The sequence below is a fragment of the Centrocercus urophasianus genome, unplaced genomic scaffold (genome assembly GCF_019232065.1).
Source record: "Centrocercus urophasianus isolate 14NV4802_14NV808 unplaced genomic scaffold, USGS_Curo_1.0 seq_519, whole genome shotgun sequence".
Classification (NCBI taxonomy): Eukaryota; Metazoa; Chordata; class Aves; order Galliformes; family Phasianidae; genus Centrocercus; species Centrocercus urophasianus.
The window spans coordinates 56,155-70,183 of NW_024885110.1; the positions used below are offsets into that span (position 1 = coordinate 56,155).

The window sequence follows — 14,029 nt, forward strand, 5'->3', positions numbered from 1 at the left end:
GGAGAGGGGGAAAGGGAGGTGCCAGGCACTGAGCCCAGCCCTGACAACCCCTTCCTCAGCAGCCACTGCCACCCTCCTTGGCAAGGACCCAGAGCCCCGCTGTGGGCTGGATGAAGAAGCTCTCACACCAAGTGTCTATCTGTTTTTTAATAAAAACAACTCTCCCACCCTTGCCTGTACTGCGTGTGGGGAGACACCTGGGGGCAAGCACCCTGTGCTAGAAAGGGGAGCTGGGGTGCAGTGCAGCCTCACCCTGGGGAGGGGGTGAGTGGTGAGCTGGTGCTGAGAGCAGACATGGTGCAAGGATGGCACCTGAGAGGAGGAAAATGGACAGACTTCGTGTCACTCCTTCTTCCCAAAGAACTTCTTGAAGACTGATTTGTTCTTGGGGCGAGGGGTCTTCTCCCCCAGCACATCCTGTGGGCTCCCTGGCTGGGCCACGAAGGAGTGGCAGCGTGCCCTGGGCATGGCTGCTGCTTGCTCACTGATGTACAGCGTGACCGAGTAGCTGCTCCCGGCCTCCGGTGGCTCCTGGGGCACAGCCACAGGCATGATCTTCTGGTAGGTGGCTGTGGGAGGGAGCAGTGAGCGGGGATGGGGATACCAGCTCTGTGCCAGAGCAGCACCATGCAGGTGGCTGCAAGGGACGAGGGCACTGGTGCCATCTCCTGGCAGTGACAGCGAAGCCAGCGCCTAGCCCAGAGCAGCCATGCTTCAGCCTGGCCCAAAGTGTAGGAGATGCCTCCTGGTGGGACCAGTGACCCAGCCCACCACCACTACCACTCCAACCAATGCCAGTGGGTGGGATGGGGACTACTGGGCAAGGCTGCCCCACACACATGTGTACTGCCATACCTGAGGTGAAGGAGTAGGACCTCCGCTTGTTGGCCACCAGCCCATAGTCAGTGTCTGGGCAGCTGTTGTCCCACAGCCCAGGGGACATCCTGGGTGACCACTGCTGTTCCCTGGACCCAGCTGCATGGCTGGTGGCACCACAGACATCCTCTGAAGCAGAAAAGAGACATGCTGGGAGCAGGGGGAGCAAGACATCTGGGAGATGCACACTGAAGTGGAAACATGCTCTATAAGAGTGGGTTGCCTTGACCCAAATGCAAGATACAGCACAGTGCTGTGACACAAGCCAAGGCACCTCAGGACAACCTGTATCATCCCCATAGAATATAGAGAAATCCACTGGTATCCTCAGGCAAATAACTGATCCTTCTCATCCCCATTTGTGGGCAAGGGACCCTGGGACTCCTCGCCCACACCCCAGTGCCTTCCAGCCTGACCCACAGCCTACAGCTTCCTCCAGAGCTGTCTCCTTCACACCCCTCAGAGCTTGGAGAGGAGGCAGCGGGCTGTATGTGGGCAACAAGTAGGGGAGACTCTATGGGCCCTGGATGTAGGAGGACATCAAGACAAGGAAGTCACCTGCTGCCACTGTCCCATCAGTTGGGCCATCCTGGGTGCCCAGTGGCTGTTGCAGCCGGGTATTAGAGCAGGGCAGCATCAAAATCTCCGGGCTCTTGGCAGTCATGGCCTGGTGGTGTCCCTGCAGGTGGGGACTCCCAGGGCTGGGCACCTTGCAGAACCTGGAAAAGAGCAGAGATGTACCAAGTAGGCTTGATGGAGCTCAGAGCTTCTATGGAAGGACCAAGGGGAATAAGCATCTAATACCCACGGACACAAAGTGCCTAATGGCATGCTACTGCCGTGGTGTGGGTTGCCAGATGCAATGAGAGGAGGGCAACACCCACCATCAAGCACAGCACAGTGCTACCGCAGGAGTTAGCTGGCCCCTGGCTACTCACCCCCCAGCAGCCCTGGGGCTCTCAATGCATTGTGTGGCTGCCTGGAAGTAATCCACTTCAGGGAAACCTGGGGAACAGCAAACAGCATATTGGGGCACAGGGACACAAATCAGCAGCAGAGCTGCACTCTGGCTGTCCCCATCCCACCAGCTCCAAGGACTGTAGGCAGGGTAGGCCTGCTTCTCCTGCCCACCCAGGGGCTGCTCACCTGAGTTCTGCTGCAGCTTGGAGACCCATTCGTTCATGAGGGGCTGGGAGGGGGCCCTCAGGAGGTACTCGGAGCCATCCCGCAGCCTGGGAGAGGAGAATAAGTCAACAGCAAGACCAGCACGCCTTGCAGATGGATGCCATCTCTGTACTCACTGCAGCCTGAAGCAGTTGGTCTTCTTCATGTACTCAGTGTCTGGTGTGCAGATGGCCCCGGCGAGGTTCAGGGGAAGGGCCACCACGGAGCTCTGCAGCGCAGGGAAGGGCAAAAGCAGCGATGAGCTCTCAGTTCCCTAAGGGGGGAAGAGACCCCCCCCTTCACACAGCCCACAGCACTGTACCTTGAGGCTGTCCCTGCGGTCCTGGTAGAAGCACAACGTCTGCCTCATCAGCACAGCGTGGAAGAGGCCCCAGGTACGGCAGCTCGCCTGTGTGATGTGGGTGGGGATGGCTGTGACATGCAGCGGCTGCTCTCCCCACAGCCTCAAGCCCCACCGCCCTGCTCCTAAAGCAGCCATACCTTTCTGCCCCCTGCCTGCAGTACGTGTTTCCTTTCCAGCGTCCCCTCCATCATCTGGAACTCCACTTTCCCGGTGGCAGCCTGCAAGCAGAGCAGAGCAGCGTTTGGTGAAACGGTGCTGGCTCAGCCCAGGGCAGACCCCCCAGCCCAGCGCTGACCTTGCTGCCTTCTCTCTCCTCTTCCCGCTGCCTGTGCTGATCCCACACGCCAGGGCTGTCCGAGGGGGCTGTGGATGGCGGCTCCTCCGAACAGGGGGTGACCCCATGGCTCTTCTCCCCAGGTGGGCTGTGCAGGAGCTGGGCAGCGCCGGGCAGGGTGAACTTGGCCACCAGCACATTGTTGGCCGCTGAGAGGATGAGGGGCCCGCCACCTGTGTTGGAGCTGGGGGGGCTGCCCGCTGTGCGGCCAGGCGCCCGCCGCTCACCTGCCCCATCCCAGATGGCCTGCAGCTCCTCCTCCTCCTCCTCAAACTGCCTGTGGGCAGGGTGGCACACCTCGGTGGTACCCAGCACCGGGCTGGGGGGTTGTGGGGGGCCCAGTGCCCACTCAAAGACAGAGAGCTGGGTGGGAGCAGTGGAGGAAGCGCAGGCAGCACTGGGGACTGCTCCTGCCCTGCCTGAGGTGCTGGTGGGGGATGGCCCCAGCTCAAGACGAGCAGCTTCGTGATGCCTGGCCCTTCTTTCAGGGCTGCTATCCTCGTATGAGTGGGCAGCCAATGTGTCCCGCTCCCGGCTGCTGACACGGGGCAGCCGGCTCAGGCAAGAGTCCAGGATTCCCTCACCAGCACTGCTGAGTTGCCGTGGGCTGCCGCGTTCCTCCAGGCCCCAGGCCTTGTGCCGGCCATAGCTGGGGTTGAAGCTCACCTCTTCAAACCACGTTCCTCGCTCGCCCTTAGGGGCCTTCCCCAGATCTTGACTTTGCCTCCCCGTGCCCTCCTTCTGCTGCCTGGCCTCGCAGCTGGGCTGCCAGAGCCGCACTCCCTTGCCCTGCCTCTCCTCCTCCCGTGGTGCCGCATCCCGGAGGCACCCCAGGTCCTTGGGCAGTTCCAGGCTCAGCACGGAGCCCAGAGCGAGCTGGGGGCACACGGGCTTTGACCCTGGGGAGAAGCAACGGGGCTGGGGGTGCCCAGGGGCCGCCCCGCACTCAGCATCAATGTCCCGCACCAAGGGGTTCTTCACGTACAGCAGCAGCTCTCCAAGTGGGGGGCTGGGAGCTGCTCCCGTCGCCTTCCTGCGGCCACACTTGAGAGGCCACGTGTTGGTGGGGCCGTGGCGCTCCTCGGGCGGGGGCTGCAGGGAGCTGGAGCCCATGATGCCCTGCAGCGTCAGCAGCCGTGCCTGCTCAGCCCTTGCCCGCTCCCTCCGCTGCAGGCTGTTGAAGAGGGATCCGGCCCCGGCTTTGGGCAGGGTGTGTGAAGCTGGTGATGTGCCAGCATCGGGTGCTGGCGGGCGGAAGGATGCGGCAGGCGGTCGCTTTGCTGGCTGCGGTGTGCTGGAACTCTTCCTGGCTTTCTCCCCATAGCTCTCCTCCAGTGGTGCCTATGGACACAAAGGAGCAGACCGGTGACGGCGGTGCTCCCAAAACATTTGTACAGCCCTGGGCATGTGGAACTGGAAGCACACAGCTTTCCCCAGCACCCAATCCTCTAGGCAGCAGTTTGGCCTAGAGGAGATGGAGTGCATCTCCCAGCACCCTGGGGACTGCCACCCCCAGCCCTTGGGGCAGCTTGCAGCCCCTCACCCTCAGTGCCAGGCACATTGCTGTGGCAAAGCAGGGCAGCACAAATCCAGAGCGGGTGGGTTCACACCATGCAGCCACTGCCCCACATGCAGCCTCCCCACGCTGTTACCTCTTCCAGCAGCTGGTGAGGCAGCTTTCTCTTTCGCTTTAAACTACCCCAAGTGTTTCCTAAAAGCCCCTGGCAACGCTTCCAAAGCGTTTTAGAGCCTGAGGGTTTACTGGCAGGGAGCTGAGCAGCAGGAGAGAGATAGAGAGAGGTGAGGGAATGTGAGGTGAGGATCTTTAGCAAGGGGAGTGCAGACAAACAGGTGGCACAACTTCATCCTTAGCCCTTGGGAATCGCTCAGCACCCAGCAGAGATGGGCCTTGGGACAGCCCAGCCAGGTGCCACCATGGGAGATGCCCTACAAGCCCCCAGCACAACTCCCCACAGTCCTCCACTTATGGTGCAGCCCCACGTACCGTCCTTGGCACCTCCTCAATCTGCACCTTCTTCTTCTCACCCTTCTTGCTGATGCTCAGGATCAAGTTGACTGTTCCCCCCAGCCCGCTGGGGCCCCGTGGTGGCAGCAGCAGCATAGAGGTCTCAGAGGAATCCCAGGCCAGAGCCTCCTCAGGGGATCCCAAGTTGCTAGGCTCCCCCCAGCTCTGCTCCCCTCCCAGTGGTGTGTCTGAGAGAGGTGATGCTGGCAGGGAGCCCACTGCTCCCACCTGCATCTGCGGCTCTGGACCTGGATCAGGTGTGGGGAGTGAGCAGAGTGTGATCCTGTCTGGGCTGAGGATGCTCTCCTGAGCATATGGGGCATGCTGCTCCTGGAGATTAAAAAGAAGAAGACAGTAGAGGAAGGGCTGCTCTGTTTCAAAGCAATCCTTCCCTTGTCCTGCCTGAAGCACCAGGGCACGACACATCCATCATCTACTTCTGTGCTACCTTCATCCAGAGCTCTCAGTGCACTGGGTGCTCACCTGGCCAGCAGGGGATGCTCGCAAGGGGCTCTCTGGGTCTTTCCTGTCCTCCTGCTTGTTCCCGGGGTCCCGCTGGTGCCTCTGTGCTCGCCAGCGCACCAGCACCCAGCCCAGCATGCTCTGCAGCTCCTCCAGGCGCTCCTGGATCTGTGAGGATGGAAAGGAGGTGCTCGGTGGCTCACAGGGACCTGTACCAATCACCAGGATCCTTGCCCACAGTCTGCTCTCTCCTCCAGGTCTGCTCCAGCAGGATTTCCGTAGGATGCTGAGAGGCTGCCCACCACTTACCACTGCACTCAAGTTGTGCTCCTCAGCCACCAGCTGCTGCCCTGCTGCTGCCAGCTTCTCAAACTCCTTCAGCTTCCCTTCGATCTTCCTTTCCAGCTCCTCACACTTGGGCTCCAGGAGACCGTAGCTGCTTGGGCTCTCTGAGAAGATCTGAGCCCGCGTGTCCTCTGTCCAGGAGCTGAGGGTACAGGAAGGACAGGCTAAGGTACAGACCAGCTCAGCCCTAGGGAAGCCATTCCTGACCTGTCCTCATCTTCTAGAGGACGTGGTTTCTCAATCATACAAAGTGTCCCAAAAGCTGCCAGTGGCTGTTCCTCAGCTGAGCTGAATGACACATGAGATCTTACAGATGATGTCATGGCCCCCAGCTCTGGTTCCAACACTGCTTACGTACATGCCTGCATCCCCAGCTCTAGCAACATCACGTTGTCAGCACCACTGCCACAAAGGTAACCCCCAGCAGCTCACTGTCACTTACATCATGGCCAAGTAATCCTTGAAGAAGTGCTGCAGCCGATCAGCCTGCTGCACATGGACACGGGTCTCCTGCAGCAGCTCCTGCAGCTCTGCCCACACCCGTAGCGTGCGCTGCGCCTCCCGGCCGATGGGGCACAGGTGTGTGGGGCAGAGCTCTTGCAAATGGAAAGCTTTCCGCTCCAGTTCCTCCAGCCTCCCCTGCAGGCCCTCTGACACCACACGCTGAAGACCAGAGAGAAAAAGAGATTCATGATGCTTAGCACGACATAGTAATGAACTTCCAACTCTTAACCTCAGCACAGGATCCACATCATGTACTTGTCAGGATGCACCCAACCCATCCCACTTCCCACTGCACAAAAGGGCTGGGGGCAGAGCTACTCTCTGCAGCTGGGATGGGCTCTCCTGCATCCTGGGACTCAGGGCTGGAGAGGAGCACATCGGCAGGGATGTGGGGGCTTTCCTAGGTCATGGAGAGAGTGATGCTGCATTGGGATGATGAGCAAAGCAAAGGGCTGTGGCTTCTCTGCATGCCCGCCTGAGTCACCTCCCCACTGACGGAAAGATGAGCGAGGCACTGGCAGCTGGGCGCTGGCACACGGGAGCTGACGTAAGTGCTCTCCCTTCCCTGGCCCGAGCTGGGCTCCACTGGAAAATTCCAGCCTGGACACCGTAGTGTGCCAAGGCTGACGACACCTGGGCCCCCGGGAGCCAGTGCCTCCCTGGGATGGCCTCATCCAGCCCTGACACCTCCCTGTAAGGCACCCAGCTGGCCAAGGTGCTCCCGGGCTTACCTCCATTTCCTGCTGCCGGCTCTGCAGGCCCTGCAGCCCCTGGAGGTCCTTCTCACTTTTCACTGTGGTGAAACTGCTCTCTGCTTGGGCAGTGTCATGAGCCAGGGCCTTGGCTTCACAGCAAAGGGCCTCCAGACGCGGGGACACCTCTGCCACCTGGGTGGGCAGGAGGAGGGAGATGAGCCCCAGTGCAGATGTAGCAGCACGGGAGGGAGGGGGACACCCTCCTGTTGCAACACTGATCCCATTTGTGCCCCACAGGGATAAGTCAAGGTGCATTCCCCATCCCAACTTGGTGGCACGTCCAGCTGTGGGTGGACAACCCAGGTGGCATCCCTCAGCCCTCAAGCCCAGTCCCCTACCAGGCGCTCCAGGCTTTCCGTCTCCACTGCCACCTCCACAACCCGCTCACGCTCCTTCATCGCACTGTTCAGCATCTCCACGGCCTCCTGCAGCTCTCCCAAAGGACTGCTCACCTCCTTGCTATCTTCAGACTGGGCAAAGAATGGGGGAAAAGCCCCCTGCGAGCCACGACGCCTGCTCCCTGGCTGAAGCCAAGAAACACTGGGTGAGTGAAATGGGGAGTGACCCTCTAAGCAGCCAGGCTGGAGAGGGGCCCCCTAGGGTCTCCCTGCCTGCCACAGACCAACCCTTGGGCTGGTCCATCCCAACTGCTCACCACCACAGATCCCTGCTGGTTCCGTGATTCCTCCTCTTGCAGGTTCTGCAGGAACTCGGACAGCACCAAGGAGTCACGCAGGTCAGCAGCTCGGCGCCGCAGTGCTGACTGCACTCGTGCCAGCCTACAGGGACAGGTGTCTGACATGAGGAACAGGAACCCCTGCAGCTCCTCAGGTGGAGCATCCATCTGCCTCCTTAACCACCCTGAGACCAGGGAGGACGCAGCCTGCCCTTGCTACTCACTTCTCCTCCACCATCTCCACCTTCCTCTGCATCTTCCTTGCCCCTTCACGCTCCATTGATGTCTCGCTCGCTGCCTCCTCCCGCAGTGCCTGGAGCTTGAGGCCGCACAGCATGAGCTGCTTCTCCAGCTGGTCTGTCCCCTCCAGGTCCCGCCGCAGCTCTGTGGGGCTTCGCATGGGGGCTGGCTCTGAGAGTGACCTGGCCACTGCTTGCAGCCATCTTTCAGCACGGTCCAGCTCCCCAACCAGCCTCAGTGCCTGCAGGGGCAGTGAGGAGGTAAGAACAGCTCCACCACTGGCTCTGAACCACCCAGGGGTGCAGGGAGCCCTTCCATGGGATCCAGCGTGCAGGTGATGCTGCTCACCTTATCGATTTCCCGCAGCACCGCACCATTCTCCTGGTGCTTCCTCTGCAAGTCCTCCCACAGCTCACCCAGCTCCCGCAGCATGGCCTCCACCTGTGGGCTGCCTGCTTTCTCCTGCTCCTCCTGGAGGGGAAAGTGTGGTTAGGACGGCCCTATCCAACGATCCCCTGCTGCCCCGTGCCAGACAGGGCTTCAGTGCCAGTGCTGGAGCTGTGGTCCAGCATGGCCCTACCTGGCAGGCATCCTGCACCTGGGCCTCCAGTGGCCGTGTGCCCTGATCAGCCTCTGCCTCTGTGGGTACTCTCCTTTTCCTGCAGAGGGAGGGACAGTCAGGCATGGGGAACCCTGTCCCTGGGGCTTCACTGGGAATGAAGGAGCTGGGGCTGCCACAATGTCCCCCCAGTCCAAGCACCTTTCTGCCCCCCTGGGGAGGAACTTTAAATGCAAGGGACAAGCTGGGTCCCAGCAGGTGTCCCTCTGCTTCCATTCCACTCTCGACAGGCACCTCCCAAGCCCATACCTCTTGCTGTCCCCTCCCACTGCTGCAGATCCGGGGCTACTCCTCTCGCCTTGCATGTGCTCCACCATCTTCCTTGACATGTCCTTCTGCACCTGCAGCACAAAATGACCCATGCCTCCTTTGCCCAGCCCAAAGTGTGTTTAGCTTTGTATGACTGAAGGCTCATTGCTATGACTCTCTGTATCTCAGCCTTGGCTGAATGACAGGGTTTGGCCAACAACTAAACTCCCACAGGCTCGTCTGTCTCCCTGCTGCAGAGCCCTGGAGATGCTGGGGCAGCAGGGCTGAACTGCCATGCTCACCGTGACACCAGGACCTCTCTTCTGTCTGTCTCCTGTGTTCTTCCCCTCCAACTCCTGGACACTAACATGTCCACAGGGCTCAGTGATCGCAGCTACAGCTTCACTCCCTGGGAAACCACTCACTGGAACCAGTGCCGGAGCCTTCTCGTTCCTGGAAAGGGGCAGAGAGAAGCGTGGTATAGAGGGTACAGGATGGACTGGAGCTCATGGAGCAAGGTGGGAGCTGCCCTACCTCAGCGCCTGCTGGAGCTGGGCCCAGCTCTCCTTCACATCTCGGTGTTTGGCAGTGACACGAGCTGCCAAACTGGGCTGCAGGCTGAGCAGCTGGGACACAGTCACGTCCAGCATCTGGAGGAAAGGGAGCAGGCAGGGAGCAGTGTCAGGACTGCTGAGGGATGTGGTGGCTGTTTGTCCCCCCGCTGTTCCCCAGGGTATCTCCCCCATGCAATATCCCATGGATGCCAGAGCTGACCTGGTAAGACACATGAATCCGTCTGCCAGGATGCTACCTTGGCTCGGAGGATGAGCCCTGTACTTACCATCACTTGGCTGGCTATGTCCCTGACATCCTGATCCCGGCCTATCTCAGCTTCCCCTTGCTTCCCCATGCTGCAGACACTCTTCCACTGCAAGAAGAAGCTACGATCAGTGGTGGGAGAGGGACAGGACCTGTTGACATGTCAAACACATCGTCCAGCAAAGCTGTGCTTGCTGTACTGGGCTCTCATCCCACACTGAGCTCTGTCCCCCAGCTCCCTGAACTCCGTGCCCAGAAAATGCTCATCATGGCAGCTTCCACGCAAGGCATGAGAATGGGGTGCTCCCCACCCAACTTCACTCTGCATGGGGCTGTGTGGTCCTGGGGTTCAAGTGCCAGTACCTTGGCATGGATGGCATCCAGTAGGGCATCTGCTTGCTGCAGGAAGGCAGCAACCTCCAGGGCCAGCTGCAGAGCCTCGTGGTGCTCCTTTAGAGTCCCCTGCAGCCGCAGCCACCTGCACAGATGAGAAGGCAGAAGTGAAGGGTGATCTGTGTCACGGTGCTGGCTGCACCAGCAGGAAGTCCAACTCTGCCCCACACAGCCCACACTGCCTCTGCTCACATCTTATTGAGGTGCTTGCGCCGGGCAGAGATGCTCCTGCTCTCATTTTTGCCATGTTTCTCTAGCTTCTGGGCCAGGCTGTTAAGCTCATCATGCAGGTTCTGGAACTGCTGCTCCTCCTGCTCATACAGAGACAGAAAGAAGAGACAGAGGTGTGAGGCCTCACTTGCAAGCTGGAAGGCAGAGATGGAGTGGGCTGCGAGGCTGAACTCCCCCAAAATCAACCTCCAGCAGCCTCTTACCTGCTTCAAGTCGAGGATGCGGCGGGTGAGCTGGATCTTGTCTGGGCTCTCCTGCAAGAGTGCTTCCAGGGATGGCTTCTCCTCCTGGGACAGGGGAGGCGGTGAGCAGGCAGGGACACAGCTGGCGTCCCACCCCAGAGCATGCTTCCCACAGCCCGCACCTTGCTCCGCATCCAGGCCTCCAGCCGCTCTGCCTTCCTGCCAAAGTCCTGCAGACTGCGCAGCCCACCCAGGGCCCGGCTCTGGCTGGCAGCTGTCTGTCTCAGGAGCTGCCACTGTTCCCGCAGGCCCAGCAGCTGCCTCCGCACCGCCTCAGCACAGGGGCTCGGCCCACACATCAGCTGCTCACCCATCTGCAGGGCCATACTCAGCACCAGGGGCTCCCGGGGCTGTGCCCTATCACGAAAGCCTTGGGCAGGGGGGGAGCTCACCTGGTTGAGCTTTATCAATGTGTTCTCAAAGTCCTTCATCTCCCTCTGCAGGGTCTGAGCTGCCTGTTCCCAGTCCTGGAGGTCGCAGCCATCCTTCAGGTCCCGCAGCTTGCCTCGCACCCAGCCTTCTGCCTGCAGCATGGGAAGAGCTGTGTGTGCGAATGCCTCTAACAGAGCACATAGACTCAACCCACCCTGGCACAATGGGGCAGGATGGCGAGCCTTCCCTGCCTGCTCCATCCCAGCGGGAGCAGCTCCTCGCCCCCACTCCCTCTTTGCTGCCCGTTCCCATGCTGCTGGGGAGGGAACAGATGAGGAGGAAGGCGGGAAGGCGCCCGCACACGTGGGGAGGAAGCAGGGCCCGCTGCGGGCTGACCCCCTCTCCCGGGGCTGACAGCCAGGCGGAGGCGGCCAAGCATGATCTCACGCCGCAACAATGGCTCTGCTCGAGGCCGCTGCGCAGCTCTTCCCGCCCCACCGCCCGCACGGAGGGCAGCCGGCCCCAACCCACGCCCCGCCGGGCTCACCTGCAGCACCTCCCGGTTGAATTGGGCGAGCGGGGGGCTCGGCTCAGGCAGACCCGGGGTTCCCACAGCAATCTGCCCGCTGCTTCTTGCTGCTGCCAGCTCCTTGCTCCTGGGGCTCTCCCTGTGGGGTGCTGCTGGGGGGGCTCCCACCAGCTGGAGGGGGGGGGTGAATCAGCATGCTGCCCAGGGCCCTCCACACCACCTCCAGGACAGGCATGTGGTTTGGAAGCCTGGCTCAGCTTCGTGGGCCTGCCTCGACCCTCAGTCCACCGCCCTGCCAACATGTTTGGAGCGCTCTTGGCCTGTTCCCAGACCTCGGTCGCGGGCACCACGCTCATGGCTCCTCTAGCATGTGCCCACAGCATGGTGACACACAGCATGGTGCTCCTGAGTCACCCCATGGAGGATGGAAGGGCACAAAGCGACCCAAGGAGACCCCTGCTCCTGTTGAAGGGAGAAACATAGCCTCTCCCTGGGGCCCGGCGCTGACGAAACACCCTGTCAAGGCTCCAGCTCTGCCGGGGGCCACGGCGAAGGTCAGCCAGCACGAGGGGCTGGCCCCACTCCAAGCACGGCCCTGGGACCAGCTGCACAGAGCTGGGGGGAGTGCGGCCACCCGGAGCTCATTCCCAGCATGGCGGCTGGGCTCCACTGCCCCCAGGGACAGTGCTACACCCAACCCTGTCGCAGCTGAGCCCGGACACAGCGGGGAGCACCAAGCCAGCCCAGGCTGGAGCTGATTTCACTTCATGCCAGGTCCGGCCATGCCAGCCTCCAGCTCGTCCCAGGCATGGAGGAGATGCAGGGATCTGCACTCCACAGCCGGCTTCCCAGGTGGCACGAGGCAGCGGCCCTCCAAGGACCCAGTGGTCCTGCTGGCTGGCACCTCCTGGGAGCGGGGCTGTGAGGCTGGGCAGTGGCTGCAGGCTCCTAAGCACTGTGGCATGTGCTGCCCTGCTGATGACATGGGAGCTGCATTTCAAAGCCTTTCTGCCTAACCACAAGAACTACAGAAGTACTTTCTTTTTTTTTCCTCTCTCTTTTTTTTTTTTTTTTTCAAATAGCAGCACAAATTCTCAGGCCCTTCTGCAACTCTGACATCTTCAGCCTCTGCACACAGCAGCAGTCCATAGCCCACTGCCTCCCTCTGGGACCCACAAACCCAGAGCCAGCCCCACTGTGCCCACTAGCCTCATGCATGCTCCAAGGCTCCCTTCGCCTCATTTCTGAGCAGACTCCTTGGAAGCAAACCCACAGCCCCTTCTGTCAGCCCCAAACCATGCCTGTGGCTGGGATGCTCAGGATACGTACCATACCAAAAGGGGAACCTCTGTCCATGGGAGAGCAGAAACCACTGGACCGCGGGCTGCCAGCCTCATGCTTCTCATCCTCAGCATCCACATCCTTCCTGAGAAAGACCTAGAGGAGGGCCAGGCAGGTCCCCATCAGCATCTCGGTGGTCTCAGCATCTTGTGCCAGCCACTCCCTGCCTAGGCAGGGATGTACTGACTGCAGGCATCCTTCTCCCGCACAGCACAGCAGGGCAGGAAAAGCACAAGCCCACCGGGAGCTGCCACGCCTGGTGGTCCGGGAGATGAGGACTGAAATGCGGCTAACTCACAGGGAAGGGCCGCCGCGGGACAGAGAGGTCACGGGTGTGAGCGGGAGAGGCAGGGGAAGGGAGCCCGGGAGCCGCGGGTAGGTATGAAGAGAAGCACGGAGAGGAGCCCCAGTGAGCTGCTGTGTTCCTGCCCCGGCGCTGCTGCCCGTCCCACAGGGAGCCGCTCCATCCTTCCACCCGCACGCCGCATCCCTGCACAGCCGACCCCCGCTCTCAGCCGCACACCCCCGCGCCGTGCGGACAGGAAGGGCCGCTCCCGACCGCGCACCGCGCCGAGCACATGGCGCTGCCTTATATGAGCGCGGGGAGCCCTCGGCCGCTGCCCGGAGCTGTACGCGTGCCGGAGGGAGCGGCGCGGCTCCGCCTGGCCTTTATTGGCAATGTAGAGAGCGGCTGGCAGAGCGCTGCGCGGTCCTCTCGGCGCTGTCCCGCCGCGAAGCAGCCGCCGCGGGCCGCCTTCACACGGCAGCGGGATCCCCGTCCCCGCACGCGGGGGTCTCGGCGCCGCCAGATCGGGGTAGGAGGGCGGCCGCCAGGCTCCGTCCCGCTCCCGGCGAGGGCAGCGGCCTCCGTGAGTCACTTCCCTTCTCCCGGCCTCGGTTTCCCCTCTGGTCAAAGCGGGGGGGCGAGTTCCCGGCTCTCCGCACGCGGCCGCATCCCAAGGGCCGAGCCCCGCTCCTTCCGCAGCCTCGGCGAAAGCCCGGACCCCAGCGGCCCCGGAACCCCGAGCCCTCCAGAAGCGCAGGAGGGCGCAGCAGCCGTCCCGGCAGCCCCGGGGCGCGCCGCAACGCCGGGACCCGGCGCCTCGCCCGCTTACCTTGACGTGCGCCGTCCCCGCGCCGCTGTTGTTGTTGTTGTGGTTCTTCTCGCCGCCGGCCCGGGCGGCGTCCCGTTGTGACCCCGCGTCCCCCCCGTGCCAGTTGGACAGCGTGATCCTCTTGATGGAGCGCCCCAGGGCGCCGCGGCTCACCCTCTCCTCCTCGCCTGGGCCGGTGCCGGTGCCGCGGGGCTGCTCGCGGGGGCCGGCCCGCGCCTGGGCCAGATACAGGGAGATGCGCTGCTCCAGGCCGGCACGAAGCCCGCGGCGGCCGTCCAGAGCGGAGGCGAGGGCGATGCCGGGGCAGGAGTCGGCGGAGAACTCGGCGGCGCACTTGGGCAGCGAGAGCTTGGTGCTGATGGTGAAGGGCTGC

General features: G+C 62.1%; 1 protein-coding gene across 1 annotated transcript; it reads right to left on the minus strand.

Moving 5' to 3' along the window:
* Positions 1-258: 258 nt before the first annotated feature.
* On the minus strand, positions 259-13,872 carry LOC122169339 (spectrin beta chain, non-erythrocytic 2-like; the record flags this gene model as incomplete). Its single annotated transcript, XM_042835411.1, has 31 exons — positions 259-569; positions 856-1,005; positions 1,435-1,595; positions 1,815-1,881; positions 2,023-2,108; positions 2,178-2,269; positions 2,363-2,449; positions 2,542-2,622; positions 2,700-4,079; positions 4,744-5,094; positions 5,248-5,394; positions 5,536-5,713; positions 6,014-6,234; positions 6,807-6,962; positions 7,169-7,354; positions 7,486-7,609; positions 7,731-7,987; positions 8,095-8,217; positions 8,327-8,405; positions 8,615-8,706; positions 8,917-9,067; positions 9,149-9,264; positions 9,456-9,542; positions 9,797-9,911; positions 10,019-10,137; positions 10,261-10,344; positions 10,422-10,613; positions 10,692-10,823; positions 11,219-11,371; positions 12,530-12,637; positions 13,657-13,872. Coding segments are annotated over 31 exons (5,718 nt in total), but the record flags the coding sequence as incomplete, so codon positions are not given.
* Between the last annotated feature and the right edge of the window lie 157 nt (positions 13,873-14,029).